This window comes from Arvicola amphibius, chromosome 6, assembly GCF_903992535.2.
Source record: "Arvicola amphibius chromosome 6, mArvAmp1.2, whole genome shotgun sequence".
NCBI lineage: Eukaryota > Metazoa > Chordata > Mammalia > Rodentia > Cricetidae > Arvicola > Arvicola amphibius.
In genome coordinates this window covers 158,323,816-158,347,352 of record NC_052052.2, presented here as the reverse complement: position 1 = coordinate 158,347,352, position 23,537 = coordinate 158,323,816, and the positions used below count along the sequence as shown (strand labels likewise).

Here is a 23,537-nt window from a genome sequence, read left to right as displayed (position 1 = left end):
CTCCTACAGCAATTGGGAGGGAGGACCCTGCCTCTCTCCTGTGCAAATCAGTAGAGCTGGCCCTGTTGATGTGAGTGTGGGGGACCCGAATCTACGGAGGCCCCAAGAGCAGGAAAACTAGCCTTGCTTCTTGCTGCAGGCTGCATTGGGTGAGCTAGCCAAGGCTGGAGAGCTCACCCAGGTAGTGAAGATGAGGAAAATCTGGTGGGCTGACCAACTCAGCTACCACCGAGGCCCAGAACCAGGGCTATGAGTTGGTCCACCACAACATCCTCTAAATCTATGAACTGTGAAGCATGTGGAGCTATGGAGCATGTGAGGGGAAAACCCTACAGATATGAAACAGCAGGATCTTCCTGACGCGGGGCCACAGCAGGATATCCAAGAGAAGCTCCAGCGAGAGCCCATCATTGATGATGTAGCAGAAATCAGAGACCTCCAGCCAGACCCATGACCCAGGACAATGAGCACTTGCAAGTAAAGATGAACGGATTAAAGGGTGAACTGTGTGATTCGATGGGTCACACTACAGCTTCCATGACAAGATTCATCTTTTATTTGTTTGGTTTGTGTAGAAGGAAGCGGCAGGGCTGCGTCCCGCCACCTGGCCGACGGCTAGCTTTACACCTGAAATAATTACACGGAAACTGTATTCTTTTAAAACACTGCCTGACCCATAGTTTCAGCCTCTTATTGGCTAATTCTCACATCTTCCTTTAACCCATATTTAGTAATCTGCGTAGTACCACGAGGTGTGGCTTACCAGGAGAGATCTTAACCTGCGTCCATCTCGGAGAGGAGAAGCATGGAGACTCACTATGGCGACTGCCTGAAGCGTCTCCCCAACTCCTGCTTCCCAGCATTCTGTTCTGTCTACTCCGCCTACCTAATTTTCTGTTCTCTTAAAGGGCCAAGGCAGTTTTCTTTATTAATAATGAAAGTAACACATAGACACTCCTCCATCAGGTTTGGTTTTTGATTTTTCTTCTAAGTCTGATTTTGATCAAGAGGTTGTAAGGGCAGAGGGTGAGGGGATAAAGTATAATTGAAATGCATGATATGAAATCCACAATGAATCAAAAAAGTTTTTTAAAAAAGATAAATAAAAAAGAAATAGGAAAGTCACCCGGAGACTAGAGATGGAGGGGCCATTTAATACCATAAGACACAGCGAAAGCTGGAGCCATGTTGGTGTGCATGCCTATAATTCTAGCTGTTCCAGAGGTCAAAAGAACAATACAGAATATCAGAGAAACAATTCTTTGAAAAGATAAAATTGGAAAACTCTTAGGCAAGTTAATCAAAAGAGAGAAGACCTCAAATTTTTTAAATTAGACATAAAAGAAGAATATTAATAGATACCACTGAAATCCAGAGGATTATTACAAATGTATATCCTGATAAAATTGTAAAACCTAGGAAAAAATGGATAATTTTTTGACGCATGTGAATCAAGAGGATATAAGCAACCCAAAAATGATGGTGCGCCTTGAAGCTGGAGGAGCGATAGTCTCCCAACAAAGACAAAGGATCTGGCAGATTAATTGCTGAATTGTACCAGATCTCCGATGAAGAGCTAAGACTTTCTCATGTTATCCCACAAAACTGGAAGGGAAGGAAGGAAGCTACAGTCACTCTGATGGTAGAACTGGGTGATGATATCACACACAGAAAGAGCTACAGACAATTTCCTTGATAAACACCAGCAACTCAAGTTAAATAACAGAAGAAAAAGCTAAAACCCCAGGAGTAAGGTGGTTTTACTCCAGGGATGCTGGAATAACAAATGAGTTAATGTAATTCAGCCTAAAAAGCGGAATAAAGACAAGTTACATAATCATCTCAATGGATATAAAAAAGGTTTTGACAAAATTCAGCATCCTTCATGATTGAAAACTCTGAAGTAATTAGCAACAGTAGGATCAGCTCTCCCCATGGTAACACCTGTCTGTGAAAAGCCAGCAGAGACTTTATACCAAATGGGGAAAATGGACTTGTTTCTCCTGAACCTGTGACAAGAAAGAATGTCTGCTCTGCTCACTAATTTGGTGATCTCAGTAAGATCCTGAGCTGTGTTCTCGTAGCTTCCTTCCTTTCTTCCTCTTTCCTCTCCCTCCCTTCCTTCCTTTCATTTTCTTTTATCTTTTTCTTTTCAGACAGTTTTAAGTAGCCCAGACTTGTCTTGAATTCACAGTGTAGCCAGTGACAACTTTAAGCTTCTGATGACAATTGGGGTAGTCACCAATCTATGAGTAGAGCAGAATATTCTTAGGCATCATTATGTTGGCATTTTTTCCTCCAGTTGTGTTTGGTTCTATTTTAGGTCTCTGGGCCATTCCGTCTCTAGATCCTAGCATTCCAGGACGTGGCAGGGTGGGCTCACTCTTGTGGTCTCAGGCTGGACCAGTCATTTCCCACAATCTCTGAGCCACCCTTATCCTGGTCCCCTCTCCCCTACACATCCTATAGGCAGGACAGACTGTGGGTTACAGGTTGTATGGCTCAGCTGGTGTCCCAATCCCTCCACTGGAAGGAAGGCTTGCCCAGGCACAGCAGATGGTCAGTTCAGGCTACGTATCCACTGTTGCTAGAAGTCTTAGCTGGGGTCATTCTTATAGATTGCTAGGAGTTTTCCTAGTGCCAGGTTTCTGCCTCCTCTTTCCAGTTATCTCTTTCAGTACTCTCTCCTCCACCCTCCAACCCAAGCCCTCATGTTCCTATCCCCCACCTGCCCCCAGTATGCCCCATGAGATCTATTTCCCCTTCCTAAGGAGAACCATGTGTCTCCCCCACTTGGACCCTCCTTGTTACCCAGCCTCTCTGGGTCTATGGATTGTAACATGGCCTTTCTTCACTTTACAGTTAATATCAGCTTATAAGTGAGTACACACCATGTTTGTCTTTCTGGGTCTGAGTTACCTCATCCAGAATGATTTTTTCCTAGTTCCACTCATTTGCCTTCAGTTTTCTTGATGTCATTGTTTTTAACAGCTGAGGAATACTTCATTGTGTAAATGTACCACATCTTCTGTATCCATTCTTCAGTTGAGGGACATCTAGGTTGTTTCCAGGTTCTGGCTATTATGAACAAAACCGCTATGAACATAGTTGAGCAAGTGTCCTTGTTATATGGTTGAGAATTCTTTGGGTGTATGACCAAGAGTGGTATAGCTGGGTCTTGAGGTAGATCGATTCCCAATTTTCTGAGAAACTGGCATATTTATCTCCAAAGTATGGGCCCCATTTCTTAAAAGTTCCATCACCTCCCACATCACTAACACCATGGGGAACAGGCTTTTAATGCAGAGACCCTGGGAGACCAACTCATAAGACCAAAGCTCTTTGGAGACTTCAGACCCTACTATTCCTGCCATGTTACCTTTCTCTGGGCTTTGCTTTTTTGCAAGTCTACTGTCTCTTTCACTCAGTAACTCCACTGTCACAAAAGCCCACGCATGCTGTAAAGATATTATGAAGAATACTTGATCCAAAAGCTTGTGAATCACAAGGTTACATAGAGAAGTTACTCTAATCTTGAGGAACACACCCAGTGCCTCCCGGAAGGAGATCTGGCAAGTCCCCAGGCCGCCTGTCCTGGGAGGCACACAGGGCAAGGGCCAGGTCCCAGCAGCATCTCCAGCAAGACAGCCACGGAAAGAACATGGAACAGCTCTTTGTTTCTGTGGGGCTGCTTGTGTGCCTGCTCTGCCTGCTGAAGTGTGTGAGGCTTTCCCAGTACCTCTTGCTGAGCTTCTGGAAGGTTTCACCAGGGTCTTTCCTGCGATCGATGGGACAATGGGCAGGTAAGAAGACCCCTAAGTTGTACTGATTTGATTACTCCTATTTCTTATTCTTATGCCTCAGAATGCCTCGGAGACTTCACATAAATGCAATGGCATGGCTAGACAGCCTGAGTAGAATTAGAACTATCTGAACATCAAGGCATGGGTCAGGAGATGGTGGAGGGAGATTGCCTCTCAGTTCTCACCCATGTGTCTGCTACTTTGCTAGATTTTCTTCTTACTGGAGTTTTTCTGGTAATACAAATAATAAATAAAGCAGAAATACCTGTCTCTTCATCTACAGATTTCTAAACCCTGGACTGGTGTGCATCCATTTGCTAAAGGGTATTTCAAAAAATTTGAAGTGCAAATGTTAATTTATTTTTTATATATCCCATGCCCTTCTTTACTAAACTTGTCAACTTTGCAAACTTTGTCATAGGTGTTTGTTAAATGACTATATGGGAAATTGTTTAGGATGAACCCATGAGTTTCTAGTTGATGCTTCTTATACTTACACTGTGTGTGCACATGTGTTTGCTGCCTCTAGTAACCTTACTAAGCTGCCTGGGCTTGTGTGCTCTAGATCTGAATATCCTACTGTGCACAATCAAATGCCCATGTACCTGGAGCTACCAGACATCTCAACAAGTGCTGCCCATGTAGACCCTCTAAGAATCCTCCCCCAAAAGCAGTTAAAATGGAGCCAGACACTCTGCGGCTTCAAAGTGAAAAATATAATCTTAGCTTGTTTGGGAGTCAAGAATGCATAATGTTATCATGAACAAATATGTAATGTCTTCAGGCACAGACAAGCCAGTGAGGGAAAATATTTCAAGGAGGGGACAAAAAACCCCACCCAGTTATAAGGCTGGAAAACACACAGAGATAATTTTATGAGATCCACCTTCAATAAACTTAATAAATTTTTTTGTTGGCATTTTTTAAAGTGTGCCCTTCAATTGCTGGTGCCAAGGTCAGTCACAGGTGTATGTGTAGTGAATTGTGGCATTCTCGCTCCAATTTTAGGAAGGAAAGACATCAAGGCATTTGAGATTGTTGGGTACTAGCAGATAGTGGTATTGAGGATTAGCTGTCTAAAGTCCTTGAGTTTCTGCACCCCTCATTCCTGTGTCCTTTTTGTTAGGTTCCCTATCTTCCACAGGCATTGAGGGCTGCTGTCCTGTGGGGTGAAGGAAGGGAGAGTTCAAGACTTCACTTCTTAGACAGAAAACTGAGGTGTTCTTAGGGTAACCACTGGGCAGGGTGAAGCAATAACGGTTCACTTGCTTGCCCTGGAGGTGCTAAGGCTTGCGCTACCCCACCCCTTAAGAAACCTGGATAAAATACTTGTTGATTTAGGCTTTGCTGCATTTCAGAGTATGTTTTCTAGGTATACAGATCCCTCTGAAAATGACACGCCAACCCATTGCACTCCAAACAGACAGAAAAACCCTTCACTGCAGGTGTTCTGTAATGGGGGACCAAAGCTGGAGTGGGAAATCATGGCTTTGTGGTATTGAGAGTTCTAGACTAAGTTGTACAAGAGACTGTAGCTCTGTGTGTGTGTGTGTGTGTGTGTGTAAGAGAGAGAGAGAAAGAGAGAGAGAGAGAGAGAGAGAGAGAGAGAGAGAGAGAGAGAGAGAGGCAACGAACGTTGCTTCAAGTCTGTCGCTGTTTCTTGCAGTGATCACCGGAGCAGGAGATGGCATCGGGAAAGCCTATGCATTTGAGGTGAGGTGGCCGCTTTTTTTTGTGGTTTGGATTTTGGAGATCAGGTCTTACTATGTCTCACTGGCTGGCCTCAAATGGATCTCCTGCCTTGGTTTTCCAAAAAGCTGGGACTCAGGCGAGTTCCACCAGCCTAGCTTTGAAGCTTTCTCCCTTGTTGCCATGGGATACCCACCCCACCCATCACTTTCCTGTGTATAAAAGTCATAGACATTCATTTAAGAAGTATACTGTCTTTAATGTCAGAGCCCAATAAAAAAAATCTCATCCTTAGAAACTTAAAATAGTTTTATGTGCATTTGTGTGTGCAGAAGAGGAGCTGGGGTTACAGGTGGTTCTGAGCCACCAGTGTGGTGTTGGGAACCAAACTCTGGTCTTCTGGAAGGGCAGCAAGTGCTGAGCTGTCTCCCCAGTCTCTTCTTTAAAACAGACCAGTGGCTGTGCCTCTATTTAGACTTTAGGGATTTATGGGGCATTCGACGTTTTAGGGTTGCAATTGTGCCATGGTGTTTAGATATTTACCTTTAAAAATGTAAACTCAGCCTGGTGTGGTGGTACAGGTTTTTAATCCTAACACTTGGGAGGCAGAGGCAGGAGACTTGCCTGGGCTACAGAGCAAGTTCCAGGATAGCCAGGGCTACACAGTGAGACCCTGTCTCTAAATAAATAAATAAATAAATAAATAAATAAATAATAAATGAACAATCCCTTTTATTAGAGGTAACATGCTGATTCAAAGATTATTGTGTGGGCTAGATGCATCATGTATAGCTTCTGTCTCAAAGCACTGGGGAGGCAGAGACAGGGAATTCCCCTGGACAAGCTGACTAACTAGACCAGACAATCAGTGGGGGTTGGGTTCAGCAAGAGATGCTCCCCCAATAAATAAAGTGAATGATTGAGGAAGACACCCCATGTAAACTTAAGCCCTCCATAAACATGCTAGCCTGACACACATGTGAGCCCATGCATATTTAAACACCCAAACATACCACACATGTACAAAAAAAACAGTATGCAAGTCTTTATAGAGAATATTATAAAACTCCAATGAGAGGAGCGAGTCCTCCTGAACAAGGGAGACAGAAAGATACTCAGAACTTTTCAGTTTCCCTTAAATTTCTTTCAAATTCCATGTATGTTATACATATAATTTTTAAAATGTGATGTTTAGTTATTAGCATTTTCTTACATAAAAAAGATTGCCTTACATTTTATTTACTTATCTTTTCACATTTGTGTGTGTGTTTGTGTGTGTGTGTGCGCTCACACGTGTGCACGCCATGGCATGCATGTGGAGGTCAGAGGACAACTGCAGAGTCAATTTTTCTCCTCCACCAGATGGGTCCTGCAGATTGAACTCAGGTCCTCAAGCTTGCTGTCAAGTCTTTTCTCACCGAGCCATCTGCCCAGCCCTCCACAATATTATCTGTAAGTGGCAGTGTAATACTCTCTCAAATGAAGGCCTGTAGCTCAGCCATTCTTTTTCTCACTAAAAAGGTTTAGGTTAACCTCCTAATTTTTCTTCATTCTCTATAAACTTGGAAACACCTCTCAGTGACTGTGGAGATTGTGGGCACAGTAAAATAAAGGCTCCCATGGCCTCAGTGAGTTGTAGAGATTTATATTAAACTCTGAAGTCCTAGCTGATCCCAGCCGTCACACAGATGTTGCCAGAGGCTGGGTAGCCCAGACAACACATTCCTCACAGCTCTAGAGGCTCGAAGGCTGCATTCTGAGTGCACAGTCCTCATGCTGCATTACAGACAGAGAGCTTCTCAGTGGGTCCCCAGAAGCAAGCTCTCTGGGCATATCTCAGGGCACTAACCCCACAACAAGGGCTCCACCCTCAGGAACTTGTCTACAGAATGTTGTACATTACATGCTGAAAATTACACCTTTGGCTGTTTTCACAGTAAGGGTTAGGGTTTTGTTTGTTTCCTTCCTTTTTTATTTTATTTTATTTTTTCAAGACAGGGTTTCTCTGTGTAGCCTTGACTGTCCTAGAACTAGTTTTGTAGACCAGGCTGGCCTCAGACTCACAGAGCTCTACCTGTCTCTGCCTCCCAAATGCTGGGATTAAAGACGTGAGCCACCGCTGCCCAGCTAAAGGGTTTTTTTGTTTTGTTTTATTTTGAAACAGGGTCTCACTAGATAGCCCTGACTGTCCTAGAACATACTTTGTAGACCAGGCTGGCCTTGAACTCATGGTTCAAGCCTCTGTGCCTAGCGGAAAATGTGTGACCTCTGGTTGTCTACTCTAGGTCTGTTTGATCAGAGGTAAAGAGTTCTTCATTCTTACCCTAGTTCATATATAAGGATGTCCTCACAAGCATTGGCTGGCCCTTGATAGACAATGAGTGGTCACATCTGAGTGTGGAGAACAGGAAGAGGGTTCAGCAACTGCTTTAGAAAGGGGTATGTCTTTTGCTATCAAAAACTGGGGAAGACAGGGATGGCTCAGCGGCCAAGCCTGGAAACCTGAGTTCAATACTACTATGATGGAAGGAAAGAACCAACTCCAGCAGGTTCTTCTCTGATCTTCACACATGCTCTCTCTCTCTCTCCCTCCCTCCCTCCCTCCCCCGCTTCCCCGCACACCATACTATCCCACAACACATACATCCCACACCACCCCCCACCCCCAATATAAAGGATGCCTTCTCACTGCTACAGTCTGGAGCTGGGAGGCTGTGGACCTCTAGAAGGGAGCTAGGCTTCTGAGATGTGTTCATAATTCCTGGCTCCCCTGAAGGGAGCAGCTTTCCCCTGCTGAGTTCACTCACTGAGGGGTCCTGGCCACCGACAGGAACTTCAGTGACCTTGGGTCCAAATAAACGCCGCTGCCTTTTAAGTTGTTTGTCACCGTGATGGAGAACTGACGGAGGTCTGTGGCTGTCGCAGGGTTCTATTGCTGTGCAGAGACACCGTGACCATGAATAAAGGAAAGCATTTAATTGGGGCTGGCTTACAGTTTAGAGGTTCTGGCCATTATCAGCACGGCAGCACGCAGGCAGACACGGTGTTGGAGAAGGAGCTGTGAGTTCTACATCTGGATGCGTAGGCAGCAGGAAGTGACTGCCACACTGGGCGTGGCTTGAGCATCTAAGATCTCAAAGCTCTCCCCCAGTGACCACTTCCTCCAATAAGGCCACATCTCCTAATAGTGTCACTCCTATGGGCTTGTGGGGTCCATTTCATTCAAACCACAACAGTGGCTTAAAACTCTGAGCTACTGGCATTCTTTCAGACTTCTCCTTCTTTCCTTAACTCCACACAGACCTGACTTTGTTTCTTGGTGAAAGACCTGGATAAAACCAGGTCTCCCCAAAGAAAGCCCTGGATAAATCCAGGTTTTCCTCCCCACCCCTAGCAGGAAGAAAATAGCCAAAGATCTAAGCAGGGAGAGAAAAATCAGGAATCTAGGATTAGCCAGTTCAGTGACTGTGTTTCAGGAACTAGCTGAAGATAAAGTTAGATTGTAATCTTGAGAATAATCTTGAGAAAGGAACTAGCTGACTATGACTTTGGGAGTGGTCTTGAGAGGCAGGGAGTTACCCCCTGGTGGTCATCACTGGTATTCTCGGAATTTTCTACACCCTCCCTGCCCCTTTCGGATCACTGGGCAATGGTTTCTTCCCTTAAAAGCCCCTTCTCCTGGTCACTCGGGGTCGAACTCTTCCCCTGCGTGGGTTATGAATCTCGGCCCCAGTGTACTGGTTCCTGTCTCATCTCATCATTAAACCTCATGTGATTGCAGCAAGGATGGTCTCTCATGAGTTACTGGGGGGGGGGGGGGGGTCGTGTTATCCCGAGACTTGAGTGGGAGTCTCCCCACACTGGGGGTCTTTCATTGGTACTGAGAGGAGAACCCAAGTCAAAAGCTGCCTGAGCCACTCATTTCTTTACCATCTTTTAAATAAAGGTTCACGAACTGGGGGTTGGGTGGGGTTGGCAATCTGACAGGATCTTTCGATTCTGACCAAGAGATGCATCCTCCTGGGGCTTCTGAGTCACTGCCAGCACCAGAGAGTTCTCCTGTGAGCCTTGGGTCCTGACATTCTGTTCTGTCCTTGACTAATCCTTGATTTTTTTCTTCTGTACAAACTTTTTAATATTTCCTTGTGTTCTTTATAAAAAGTTAATAAATTTTTCCCCCTGGGCTCGTAACTTTTCTTCATGCAGGCTTTCCTCCGTTCCAGTCTATTCTTCTCTCCTGCTGACTGCTGCTCCAGAGACAGGCCTTCAGTATGAGGCGGTCAGGACTCCGTGGCTGAGAACCGGCCAGATATGTGGGTATCCGGAGCTTGCCTCTGACCATCACTGACTGGATCTGAAAGCAACTTCTGCCTCTACTTCCCAAGTGCTGGAATTACAGCCCTGTGCTGCCACACTTGGCGTGTAAATGTGTATTTTTAATTTTACTTTGGTTTTTCAAGACAGGGTTTCACTGTTTAGCTCTGGTTGTCCTGGAACTCACTATGTAGACCAGGTTGACCTCGAACTTGATCTGCTTTTTCGGGACAGGTCTGTAGACAAAGCCTTCTCTTGGCTTTTCTTCACTTGGTAACTTCGGGTTTCCCTGTCATTCCTGAAGCATAGTTTTTTCTGGATGTAGAATTTTTAGCTGAGCAATGTATCCCTCCACAGGGAATGGGCTCCAAAACCTAGTTCATGCACTAGGGATGAATTCTGGTCCCACTGCCAGTGGCCCCACAAACTGTCCAAACCACACAACTGTCACCCACATGCAGAGGGCCGAGTTCAGTCCTATGCAGGTTCCCCAGCTGTCAGTCCCTAGTCTGGCTTGCTTCCCCATGGCCTGCTCTGCGTAATTTCTTATAGAACCCAGGTCCATCTGCCCAGGGATGATACCACCCACCATGGACTGGGCCCCTCGCACTAATCACTAATTAAGAAAATGCCTTACAGCTGAATCTCATGGAGACAGTTCCTAAACGAGGCTCCTTCCCCTCTGACGACTCTAGCTTGTGTCAGCTGACCATCAAAACCAGCCAGAAAAGCTCTCATTCTACTAAGCTCACCCACTGAGTGAAATGAGAAGTCGTGGTGTAGCGGTCCGTGTTTGTAATTCTTCTGCCCTGGAAGTGGAGGCGGGAGGATCAGGAATGCAAGAACATCATTTTGAGTTTGAGGCTAGCCTGGGCTACACATGACCCGGTCCTTTTTTTTCTTTTTCCCAAACAGATAAGACTTTCCCTCTGGAACTTTTTGTTTTTCATGTTCCCTCAAGGACTCTTTAAGGCACTTTTAAAAATATTTATTTTTAATTGCGTATGTGTGCATGCCACACCTGAGGAGGCCGGGAGAAGGGTCAAATCCCCTGGAGTCACAGTTGTGAGTTGCTAAGTGTGTGCTATTGGGAACTGAATTCAGAATTTTTAAAATTATTTCTCCAGTTCCCTTGTGAAACATTTTTATCCTTCAAAATCTTGCCAGAGGAAAAAAAAAAGTGGGCAGGGGTGGCACATGCCTTTAATCCCAGCAGTAGGGAGACAGAGGCAGGCAGATCTCTGAGTCTGAGGCCAGCCTGATCTACAGAGTGAGTTCCAGGATAGCCAGGGCTACATAAAGAAACCCTGTCTCAAAAAACAAAACAGCATAAAACAACAAAATCCCATAAAATCTTATTTTATTTTTTTTCCATAAAATCTTTTTAGAGAATTCTAAAATATTGACATCTAAGTATCTCTTTTCTTACTCAAACTTCTTTGTATGTTGGATAAAAATTTTTTTAACTACGTCCCGGACATTGCTGGTAAAATGTCATGAGACTCTGTTCATATGATTTATACTGATGGCACATTAGCAGCTGGGGAAGGGACCCAGGCCTTCTACTTGGCCCCCACTAAGGCCTCTGTCTCCTTGCTTCATTAAGTCACCTAACCAGATGTGATTTTCCCCTCCCCCTAAATTTTTTTTTTTTTTTTTTTTTTTTTTTTTTTTTTTTTTTTTTTAGCTGAGGTCATAGTACTTTTTCTAAGGAGTGTATTTGAAATAGAGTAGTAATTGAAATTACCTCGAGCAGATAAGAAAGAAACACGGGACACGCAACAAACCTGCTTAGGAGTTTATGCGGTGTGTGTGTGTGTGTGTGTGTGTACAAGCCTCGTGAGTGGGGGGAAGTGGGAGGAGGGAAAGAAGGAAAGAGAGAGAGAGAGAGAGAGAGAGAACTGCAACATACGTAGGTGATGCATGCTGCACGTGGGAAAAGTCTGGTGGCCATGGAACCCAGACATGTCAGCCATATTGTGGCTGAATCATAACAGTTATTACCTGTGTGTGGGGGGTGTGCGTGGGGTGTGTGTATGTGTCCGTGAGTGTGCTGACCCATGTGAGTGTGTGTGGAGGTCGGAGCTTGGTATTATGTGTCTTCCTCTGTTACCTTACAAGTCATTACTTTTGTTTCCTTACACCATATATTGGTGTTGATCTTGGCATGTTTGGATGTCAAAATATAGCATAGGAATAACAGGCTTGGGGCCGGAGAGACAGCTCAGTGGTTAAGAGCACTGGCTCCTCACAGCACCCACATGGTAGCTCATAACTGTAACTCCATCTGCAAGGGATCTAACACCTCTGTCTGGCTCTATGGGTACCCTATGCTTATGATGCACTCACTTATAGACGGCAAACACCCATGCACATAAAATGCAAAAATTAAATCAGAGAAACCGGGCTTGATGATACATTGACAATTTTTATTACTCTAGCAAAAAGCAGCTGGAATCTGAAATGTTGCATTCCCACTCTGTTATGGAGTGTTATTTTTCCTTCCCGAAGTCTCTCTGACCTTGATAACTGTGTCTCCTCTAATGGTGTCTCTGAAATAAGTAAAATGTTCCTCGTCTGTCTTAGAGAAATGTTATCATGTTTATTTATTTATTCGTTTGAGGCAAGGTCTCTCTTTGCACCTGGAGCTCCCTAGCTAGTCCTGCAGATTCACCTGTCTCTGCCTCCCCAGCTCGCGGGTTACAGATGTACATCGCTATCGCATGCGGCCTGGGGTTGAGTATTCAGGACCCTGGGTTTGCACAGCCAGGCACCTTACCCACAAGCCTTCTTCCAGCCCTGCCTACGCACTCTCTCCTTAAACGTCCCCTTTTCTGATCCTTTAATCAGAGAAAGTGAGCTTCCTTGGGATTTGGTTCACATTTCTGATTTATCCGCTGCTCCAGCTTAATTAAAGAACTGGAAGTTTCAAGGGAGTGCTTAAAGGCAGGAATGGGGGAAACGCGCTTCTCTGGCTTTCCGGAAGCCTATTCTGTGCTCATTTAAGTTTAATCCGCATTCACCTTTAAAGTGGTAGGGGAGGCTTTGCCTCCTGTCCAAGGAATTTCAAGTATCAACCAAAGCAGGTGGGAAACAAAACAAAACAAAACAAAAAATACTTTTGGAAGGGGCTGGGCTGGGAGGCAGAGGGTGGGCTTCCACCTCTGTGGCTCTCTGTCTGCACCTGAATTCCAGTCCTGTCTTCTATTCTCTCCCACACAGAAGAAGCCCTGTCTTATTCCCACCCCCGCGTGTAGATTAGCAGCCACAAGCACCTTCCTTGACCCAGGCTCCCATTCAGTCCCTCAGTCGCTGCAGAGATCCAGGACTGGTGGGCAGTGCATTATGGGAAAGGCCTTGCTGGGGGCTTAACTCTCTGAAAAGGGGCTGAAGACCCGCATATGGGGCCTGTCAGCCCCGACTTTCTCAAAATAAGATTGAGTCCTGTTTGAGCACACAAAGGGGACAATGCTGCCCAGACTTCGGCCAGACCACTTCACATGCCGCCTGGAAACTCTCTCCAGAAAAAGGCGCCACCAAGGAGAGGCTGAAGCCCACAGGCAAAGAGCACCCTTTGTGCTGGAAATGCAAATTGTTTTCCATTTAATGGACAACTTCCCCTCCAGGAAGCTGATGAAGTGAACAGGGAGACAAAAGTCCTTCGTTCTTAAGTCACATTTGTGACAGATTCTGGTGGGGGTGGGGACTCTATGGCACCCTCAGCCCAGAATTGCCACCACTCTGGGTTTTTGGGGTTTTCCCCCTAATTAATATTTTATTTTTGTCAATATATTTTATAGTTAAAACTGGTTGGTGAAATCTTACTTTAAATTGCATTTCCCAGAGGGGTGGTAATGATTCTGTGTATGTTTTTGGTCTAAAGAGATATAAAGAAAACAACAGGAAAAACTCATATACATAAAATAAAAATAAATAAATCTTTTTTAAAAAAGAAAACTCTCAGTTATATGTAGATACAGATGTTGAGAATATGGCTGGCAGGAGTAAAGGGTCATGATAACGTTCAGAGGGCTCTCAGTGATGGGTGCTTTCCGGGGTAGAACTCTTATCTAGTTAGCGTCTTTCCTCTGATCCTCACGGGCAGTCTGCTCTGGGTAAAGGGAAAAGGAGAGAAACCACCGCACATGCTCATCTTTTCTTGGACAGAGAAGACTGTGACTTTCTGCCTAACTCTATGCCCAGAAGGGGGAATCTAACATTATTAGGTCTGCTAGTGTCTGAATTTACCCTGTAATTTAGCTTCTGCCCACTGAGCAACAGTGAGGGCCCTTTGTCTCTAAATCCTGCTCTCAGCTTTCCTTTATTGGTGGTGTTGCTGTTTGTTTTTTTGAGACAGACTCTGTGTAGTCCTGGTTGTCCTGAAACTCACTCTGTAGATCAGGCTGGCTTCGAACGTGGAGATCCGCCTGCTTCTTCCTCCTTAGTGCTGGGATTAAAGGCATGAGCCACCACTGCCTGGCTCAACTTGGGGACTTGTTTCCTTCAGAAGGCTGGGTATTTCAGTCAGTGAGTTGACAGACAGACAGGTAACATGCAAAAGGACACAGATTTCAAACCATCCTAAGCCATGCATGTATGAGACTCACGAGAAGGCAAAATGCCTGGACTTCATGTAGGGCAAAAGGAGATAGGGACTGGACCTCTGAGGAGAAGGGAGGTGGTACAGAAGATGCATATTCCTGGTTGTTAATATATTCGTGGTGATACAGATGAGAGTCTCCCAGGTAGCAGTCATCGTGGTCCCCCTGGGCAAGAGTCGCATTGCCATCTATTTGGGCATGTAACAAGAAAAGCCTCTGCCTGCATCCTATGTTTCATCTATGAATATTTACGTGGGATATTTGTCTATTCTTTCTTTGGGGGCTGTGATTCCAGCACAAAATTTCAGTTCTCAGGGTGGATTATCTCAAGGAAGTCTCATGTCTGGTGCCAGCCTTCAGGGATGGCATGGCCATTAAATTGACTTTAGTTGTTCTTGTGGTGTGGTGCATGCATGTGTGTGTGTGTGTGTGTCTGTGTATGTTTGTGTGTCTGTGTTACAGTGTTAGCCAAGTGTACCTTATCAGGAAGGCTGCCAGCTAGGCTGGTATTGAACTTCAATGTTGGACTCCACTGCCAACGTGTTCTTTATGAGACTGATATGACCTGACGGTACCCAAGATAAGTCGAGGTCCCTCTTCACCAAACTATAGCCTTAAATAGTATAGAGTTGGCATGTGGTCACACTGATGCATATTTTGATTGTTAATGGCCAGAGAATCCCAGAAACAAAAAACTCTGTGCAACGTCATTTATTTTCATTCCTCTTTATCTGAACAGTTGGGGGCTACTCCCCCCACAGTGTGGCAGATGAGAACAGTACCATCCTGGAGGCAATGTTCCTGGTGGCTACAGGAAATGGCCTAGAGTCCATCTATGCATCAAAGTTACCACTCAAGGAGCGATTGTCTTGAGCTGGCCTTGGAGATCATCTCTTTCTCTTACCCTGCCTTGTCAGTCTGTCTTATCCCAGCAGGGCAGTTCTTAAAAATCCAGTCTGTGTGACTTCAGCTGCCCCAGCCCCTACTTTGCCTTTCGCGTCTGGCCTTGTAAAAATCCATCCTTGCTGCTGTGTCTGGAATGTGGTCCATCGATTCTCCAGTGCTGTAGAATGTCCCGTTATCACTATAGCATCCCACGTGTCCCAATGCGGTCACGCTTTTCTCAGTCCACAGACACCCGTGTTTTCCCATATGTCTGTCCCGGTCTCTTAGAGGACAGGCATGTCAGTTAACAGCATCCACGAGACAGAACTGCCGAGTCATGGGCTGTGTTTCCCGATGATCAGCTGGACTAAAATGACGGTGTTTGTTTTCTAGAGAATCTGAGGTGTCAAGGTTATGGGCACTGCATGAAAAGAGAGAACTTGACCTTCTTTTTATTCTTTTAAAGGATTATGCAATTTTGGAATAATTGGGGTTTTTTTCGAAATGTTTGGTAGAATTTACCCAGAAGATAATCTGTGCCTGGAATTCTTTCTGCGGGACAGTTTAAATCACTTGTTTTTATCTTTATTGCCTTATTATTAACACTCGGGTTTTTTTGGTTTTGTTTCTGTTTGTTTTGAAACAGGGTCTCTTGCTGTCTCTTGCTCCATATGCCAGCCTAGCTGGCCTGCGAGCTTCTGGGCTTTGCCTTTCTCCACCACCCATCTCCTCTTTGCTGCAGGAGCAATATTAGAGATGTGTGCTGCCTGGTCTGGCTTCGCACGTTTCTTCTGATCCAAACCCAGGTCCCCATGCTTGCAGGGCAATGGTTTTACCCACAGCACCGTCGTCTCAGTCCTGTTTTGTTTTACTATGTTTCTTTTTTGATGTAAAAATTAAAAATAACTAAAACAAGGGGACAGGTTATTATATAGCCCAGGGTGTACTTTAATTAAGGCAGGGTTTTGCTGCACAGCTCAGGCTAGCCCCACACGTGCAGCAACCCCTTCTGCCTCTGCCTCTCACGTGCTGGGATTTGCAGGCATATGCACCACACCTGGCTAGAATTGTCTAATTGCCTGCCCCTTTCCAAAGAAATCAAGAATACCTTCCCTTTCTGAGAGCCCTTTTGTGTGCACTTAACACAGCTATAAGAAATAGCCTTTCTGGTTTTCTCTCAATCCTCTGAGGATAGCAGTCCCTCTTCCCTGCTGGTTTCTTTCCCTTTGCTGGATCCTCTGCCTGGCAGGTTTGCTGCCTCCCACAGATGTTTCTGGGTCAGCTGTTCAGGGCTGAGGAGTCTGCCCTGCATACTGTTGTGCAAGTCCTTGTGCTCTTTGGAGGAGAGGTGTTTTGGAGTCTTTCCTCACTTCCTGCCTGGTTTTCGGCTGTTAAGGCTCATCTCCTCTTTGTACACATGCCCTGCACTCAGTTCTGAGGCAGAGAAGGGCACTTGGGCCAATGGCTTTAGGAAAAGCTAGGACCCAGTACTCTTTATCTGGCTTCTTTGCCCCAGCTGTGGTGCTGGTGTGGCCTGAGAGTTTAAAATGTTCAGGGGCTTTGATAACAACTTCATTGGTTATTTCAAAACAGGAGAGAGGATTTTGAATATTCAAACATAAATGAGTGATCTGTATCTGAGATGTCAGATATGCCAGGCCCACAAAATAATCCTTACACACTGTGCACACACACTGAAATGCCACATTAAAGTTACTACGTGCCAATTAAAAAAGCACGTGTTATCTATATATAAGTCTATATATATAAAATCATGTATAGTATAAACTTTTAAGTTAAAGTTCTAAATTATGTTTATGCACTGGGGAAAGGGTATGTGCACCTGAGTGCAGGTGCTTGCAGATGATCCCCTAGAGCTGGAGGGGAAATTCCTGTCTTTTGGAAGAGCAGCAAGTGCTTCCAACATTTGAGCCTTCCCTCCAGCCCTTACCAGGATTTTCAGAGACAGGTTTCAGAGGATGAACTCTTGCTTCATATTGGTATGGATTCATAAGAGGAAGCTTATTATTTGTGTTGTTTCTATACGCTGTTTCCTTACCAAATGTCTCTTGCTTCATCCAGGAATTAAAATCTTCAGCTGAGCCGGTGTATTTTTACCCCCTGTTGTGCTACCTCTTCCGTGTAAAGCTTTTCATCTAGGTAACCAGGACTAGGACTGGTGTGTCTCCAGTAGGAGTCAGCCTTTCACAATGTCTGTTTCTAACAGTATTAATTGCTTTAATGCTGATTTTGATGGACTTACTAGAGCTGTCTTTTTCTTTTGGTTGGTCTTTATTGCTTTCATTTGCTTTTGGTGCCATAACACAAACAATCCAATCCAAAGTTAGGCAGTTTTCTATCCTGAACCCTGAAGCTCTCTAGGGTCTCCAGACAGCAGCTGAGAGACACCTAGTATTTAGAATATTCCAGGAATCCCAGGGGGTTAGGAATGAGGGACCAAGACAGAAGAAGGAGCAGGAGATGTTCCTGGAGTTTCTGTCTCATGTGGAATGATGCTCTTATCTTCTCCTGCACAGGAAAGAGACTCTTATCATTCCCAATATGCAGGAAGTTGCAGGGCCTGGAAGCTCGGTGCTAGCTAGGTACAAGAAGTGAATGTATAATTTGTATCACAACAGCACAAATATTGGCTTTGTTCTCTCTCTGTAATCATCTTATGATCTGTCTATTACATCTTAGTGTGTGTGTGTGTTCTTTTGTGTGTGTTCAGGTGAATGTGCATACTCGTGTGTATGCATGTGTGTGTGGAAGTCAGAGATTTATGCTGAGTGTCTCCTTCATTCTCTTTCCACCTGTTTTATTTTGGAGGGTTTATTTTGGAGGTATTCAGGGTCTCTCGCTGAACCCGAAACTCACTAACTGACTAGACATGTTTTCTCCTGGAATGGTTCTGTTTCCATCTCCCCTGCACTGAGATTATTGCTTGTGCTGCATCTGGCTTTTTATATGGGCACTGAGGCTTGAACTCGGGTCTTCACGTTGATGTGGCTAGCACTTGAGCATCCTGCTAGGCCCGGCGATATCTCCTCTATCTTAGCACCTTTCTTGAAACATCCACCCTCATAACTTACTACGCGAGGAAGACATAAGGAAGATGAAAAGAGTTTTGAAAACACACATTTGTTTCACCAATACCAGGTGAACACCTTTGAGACAGGTACAGATGAAAAGCTGCAAAAGTCAAAGGATTTTTTTTTTTTTTTTGTTTTTCGAGACAGTGTTTCCCTGTAGTTTCTAGAGCCTGTCCTGGAACTAGCTCTTGTAGACCAGGCTGGCCTCGAACTCACGGAGATCTGCCTGCCTCTGCCTCCCGAGTGCTGGGATTAAAGGCGTGCGCCACCACCGCCCGGGTAAGTCAAAGGATTTGGATAGTTTCCCACCAGTGTTCCAAAGAAGAAAGGACGAGGGGGCTCAAGCCGAGTGACCGAGGAATTGGTTTATTGCTGGTGAGTAGAACTCACCCAGGCGGAACTCCAGAAGGTGCAGCAGGGGCCATGGAACCCAAGGCCGACAAGGAAATGGGTACATACTATTAGTGAAAATACCCAGACAGAGTCCGGTTAGTCTCTGATGCAAACCTTGAGTCTCTGGGTGCCATGTAGATCTAGGAGATGCTTTGTCAGAGGGGAACCAGAGCTCACAGCGCCTGTAAGGCCTGCTACCCTGATGGTCTCCCAGTAACACTTCAAAAGTGTGGAGGGATAAAAGTGTTTGCCGTGAAGGAGCTGAGACTGATTCCCAGCACACACATGAAAAGCCAGTGATCTGATGCGTGCTTATGATCCCAACACTAGAGCCGTGAGGGCAGGTAAACCTTGGGGCTTGCCTGCCAGCTAGTTAAGCCTAGTGGATAAGTCCCAGTCCAGTTAGAGTCTCTATCAACTCTAGACTTTACAGTTGGCTACAGGGAACCCTACCAGTTCCAAACAGGGACTCTCTGATGATGGTCCTGTCGAGACTTCTCACAGTGGCTCTTGCCATATGACGGGCACACAGCGACACTTACAACAGCTACAGTATTGGCTTCAGCCTTACCCACAATGGCTGTTTCCCTCACAACACGGGAACCTCCATCACACAGAAGCCCAGGGGAAGCAGGAGACTCATGGTGCAGCCGGGGACAGAGGGACCTCCTACACTACTAAAGCCTCCCATCTGCTTAGCGTCTTTCTGTTTTTCCCATTCCTGCCTGCAGCTGGCCAAACATGGACTCAACGTTGTACTCATCAGCCGGACACTGGAAAAGCTACAGGCCATTGCAGAGGAGATTGGTGAGTGATCCCACACAGCAAGGGGGTTGTGTATGCACGGAACTGGTCAAACATGGCACTGTCCTGCCTGTTCATGCCACGTCTGCTGCCGGAAGCCTGGGCTGTCACCTGTCCGCTGTATACAGAAAGGCCCAGTATCCAAAGGGAAGGACAAGGTATAGGCATAGGCTGTCACCCTGAATTCTGTGGCCTGGATAAAGGAGGAATTTTCTCTGGGCCTTTACCCTCAGAATCAGTCCTGCTCAGCCAGAGCACTAGCTGCCTCTTAGCTTTCGTCCCTTCCTTCAAAGCCAGAAATAGTGTCTGTTATTTGTTTCTATGCTCATAATCCTTATTTTTAGGTATTAAATTTTAATAATTATATAGTTAATAATTAATTGAAGTATCAAGGCAAAGGTATAAATCTTTAAATATGAAGGCTTTTTAAACCATAGCAGGCTGTCTGGGGCCAGCCTTGTTTCTTTGGGGGAGGTTCAGAATAGAAGAAGTTTGTGGGGGTGGGGGCTATGCGCTCAAACTGCTGAGGCTCCCTGTCCTTGAACGGGTGAATTTGGCTTTTGTTTGGCATCTGGACATTAGGAGTCACTCCGATTAGGACCAAGGCATTCTTGAGCATCTTCCTCATGGTGTTAAATGTGCTTTTTGTCGTGTTATTGGAAAGCAAGTCATGCCTTTTATATTAAAGGATCCCTGACTCTTATGTTAGGTCTCTTGATTGCTTGATCAGAGGAGCTGGGTCTAGACATAGAGTCAAGGCTCTCCTAAGAGAGACTGGGCCACCTCTGCATGCAGCTGTTACCGCTGCCTATAAAGGCCTTCCCCGGGGAAGTCAGCGCAAAACCACAGAGAAGGTGCTAAACTTGGAGTGAAGAATAGGTTTGATGCGGGAGATTTGAAATAACCAAAAATAGTCCTTTTAGAATAAATCAGTTTTAATAAAAGGAGAAAGAGGGACACACTTACAAAGCCAAAGCTCCAGCGAAGCAGAGAGTCAAGGGGGGAGGGGGAAACAGGGGCGTCTCTCCCCAACCCGGTTCTTTTTAAAGGTACCTTACTCCCCTGGGGCAGCCACGCCCCTGAACGCAGGGATTGGGCCAGCTGCCCCAACATAGGTTCGGTGGACAAGTTAGTCTGCTAGGCTTATCCTCAATTTGCTGCTCTGGAAAATGGGAAGAAGAGTGTCCGTTCCCTCAGGGTTGTGGGGGACAAGCTGCTATGTACGTGGATTCTGGAGCATAGGACACCTGTGTCGATGCTGAGGGGACCTGAGTCTGCTGAGCTATGAAAGCATCCTATGGTGTGCACAGCCCTCCTCCAGGGGCTCAAACCTGAGTTTGTGTCGATCACCTTGTGGCTTATGTAGGCCAGTCTGGCTCAGGCCAGTATGAACCAGTAGGGGTAGAGGCAGATCTGGGTCTCTAACAAGATTCCCGATGGTTTTGATATGACTTTGAGAAACACAGTCCCAACTCTCTTTCAGATATTTCATTGTAATTTTTAATTGTGTTTATGTGTGTATGTCTGTGTTGGTGTGTGCACATGTGTGTAATTGCCTGTTAGATCCTCTGAAGCCGAGTTACAGGAGTTGTGAGCCACCTAATGTGGGTGCTGGAAACCAGCCTTGGGCCTCCCATAAAAACAAAGTACTCTTAACTGTTCAGCCACCTCTCCAGTCCTACAAAATCTATTGTATTGCTGTGGACTTTATGTTCAAGAGGGATGATTGTACTCAGGCTTACTAGAAATACTTGTGGTCTCTCATACAGAGGGGACCATTGGAAGCCGTGTGAAGATTGTGCAAGCAGATTTTACCAAAGAAGACATCTATGACCATATTAAAGAAAAACTTAAAGGTTTAGAAATTGGAATTTTAGGTAAGTATATTAATGCAAATCTTGGTTTTACATGTAAGTATGACAGTCACCTTAGTGACACTTTATTTATTGAAGCCCCTTTTGGGAGTGGCCTGGTGAGGTGGCTTGATGCATAAAGACACCTGTCATCAAGTCTGATGACCCGAGTTCAAACCTAGTGATCTATTTGTTGGATGGCAATAACTGAGTTCTTCAAGTTGTTTTCTGACTGCCACACATGTGCCACGGCATACATGTAGTCATACACACACACACATGCACACATGCACACTCTCATGCATGCACACTTGCATATACACACACAGACAAAGAAAGGACTGACTTCTTACTCAGAAATTAATATGTTTTTCTGTCATTACAGACAAAACATCTTGCAATCACACACATGGTGCACTGTCAGTGTTACATAGGAGAAAGTAAGACTTGAATTTTAAAGTTCCCTTAAAATAAAAGCCAGAATTACATTTTTACAAACAAATATAAAAATACATCTTTGTAGAAAAATTTGGAAAGGATGGGTAAACACGCAAATTTCTTTTTTTAAAAAAAATATTTATTTATTTATTATGTATACAATATTCTGTCTGTGTGTATGCCTGCAGGCCAGAAGAGGGCACCAGACCCCATTAGAGATGGTTATGAGCCACCATATGGTTGCTGGGAATTGAACTCAGGACCTTTGGAAGAGCAGGCAATGCTCTTAACCTCTGAGCCATCTCTCCAGCCCCCATACACGCAAATTTCTTAAAGCCCTCCAAACTTGCAACAGCATTTTGGTGTAAATCCTTCCAGGGGTTTTTCAAAAGTGGGATTGCATCCACCTACTGTTTTGTAGCAATTACAGCAGAAACAAAGAGCTGGAGGTGCAGGTTGGCTGGCAGAGGGCTTGTTCCTTCTCCAGCACCTTACATACCAAGTGCATGTTAGAGCACACCTGTAATCCAAACCCTCAGGAGGTGGAGGGAAGAGATGGGAAGTTCTTACCCTCAGGTGCATGGTTAAAACCTCTCATATCACAAGTTCTAATGTCTTTACGTTCTAAATGGGCGTGTGTGTGTGTGTGTGTGTGTGTGTGTGTACATATGGAGGCCACTGGTCAATGTCAGGCATCTTCTTCTATTATTCTCATCCTTATATTTTGAGTTCTCCCTCCCTTCTTCCCTTCCTTTCTTTCTCCTTCCCTTCCTTTTTCCTTTTCTTTTTCTAAAAGATTTGTTTATTTATAGTGTATGCAGCGTTCTGTCTGCACGTATGCCTGCACGTATGCCTGCACACCAGAGGAGGGCACCAAATCTCATTACAGATGGTTGTGAGCCACCAGGTGGTTGCTGGGAATTGAACTCAGGTCCTCTGAAAGAGCAGTCAGTGCTCTTAACCTCTGAGCCATCTCTCCAGCCCCCTTTTCTCTTTTCTCTGTTAACTCAGGTCCTCACGTTTGTGCAGCCATCACTTTGTTCGTTGGGTCACCTCCCTTGTTGTTATTAAATCATGTTGCAATGAGCACCCATACACAGAAATCATTTTGCACATGTTTCTGTAGAAAGATTTCCCATCTGCTCTGACGTCTTTTACCTCTCTCTGTTAGTCAACAATGTTGGAATGCTCCCCAGCCTGCTCCCAAGACGTTTCCTGAACACCCCCGGTGAGATCCAGGTGAGCTTTTCCCTTTCGTGTCTGCTTTTGTGTCTCAGCCAGGTATGGACCCCTGGCTTGATCACCAGGATTCGTGGAAGAGAGACAAGAACCAGGTCAGGCCAGACTCTGCTGTGCGATGGCTGTCTTGATATTTTTCTCTTCATCCTAGAACTCGACACAAAGGGTGTGCCTTTTCATCTCTGCTCATCAAAAACTTCCTAACCGCTATACCAATCTTCTGGGGCTCTGTGCTCTGTTTCATGAAAGGGCAGTTCTGCCCAACCAATTCACAGCTCTAGTATCATGGGAGCAGCCAGCTCTTGGCCATTTCTGTCTTCCTAAGTGATGAGATGTAGCTGACTTTCAGCAATAGGGAAGTCTAGATCTCTCAGGATCTGAGTATGTCGTCTCCCCTTAGATACCAAAGTCTCTGAGCCTTTAGGT

At 45.2% G+C, this 23,537-nt stretch overlaps 1 protein-coding gene across 1 annotated transcript in view; it reads left to right on the top strand.

The window, feature by feature from the left end:
* Positions 1-3,661: 3,661 nt before the first annotated feature.
* The window catches only part of Hsd17b3 (hydroxysteroid 17-beta dehydrogenase 3), a 31,899-nt gene continuing 12,023 nt past the window's right edge, over positions 3,662-23,537 (top strand). Inside the window, exons 1-5 of the mRNA XM_038335319.1 lie at positions 3,662-3,803; positions 5,470-5,516; positions 19,509-19,584; positions 21,351-21,458; positions 23,044-23,111. Coding sequence (XP_038191247.1) covers positions 3,662-3,803; positions 5,470-5,516; positions 19,509-19,584; positions 21,351-21,458; positions 23,044-23,111 — 441 coding nt within the window. The remainder of the gene's footprint in view (positions 3,804-5,469; positions 5,517-19,508; positions 19,585-21,350; positions 21,459-23,043; positions 23,112-23,537) is intronic.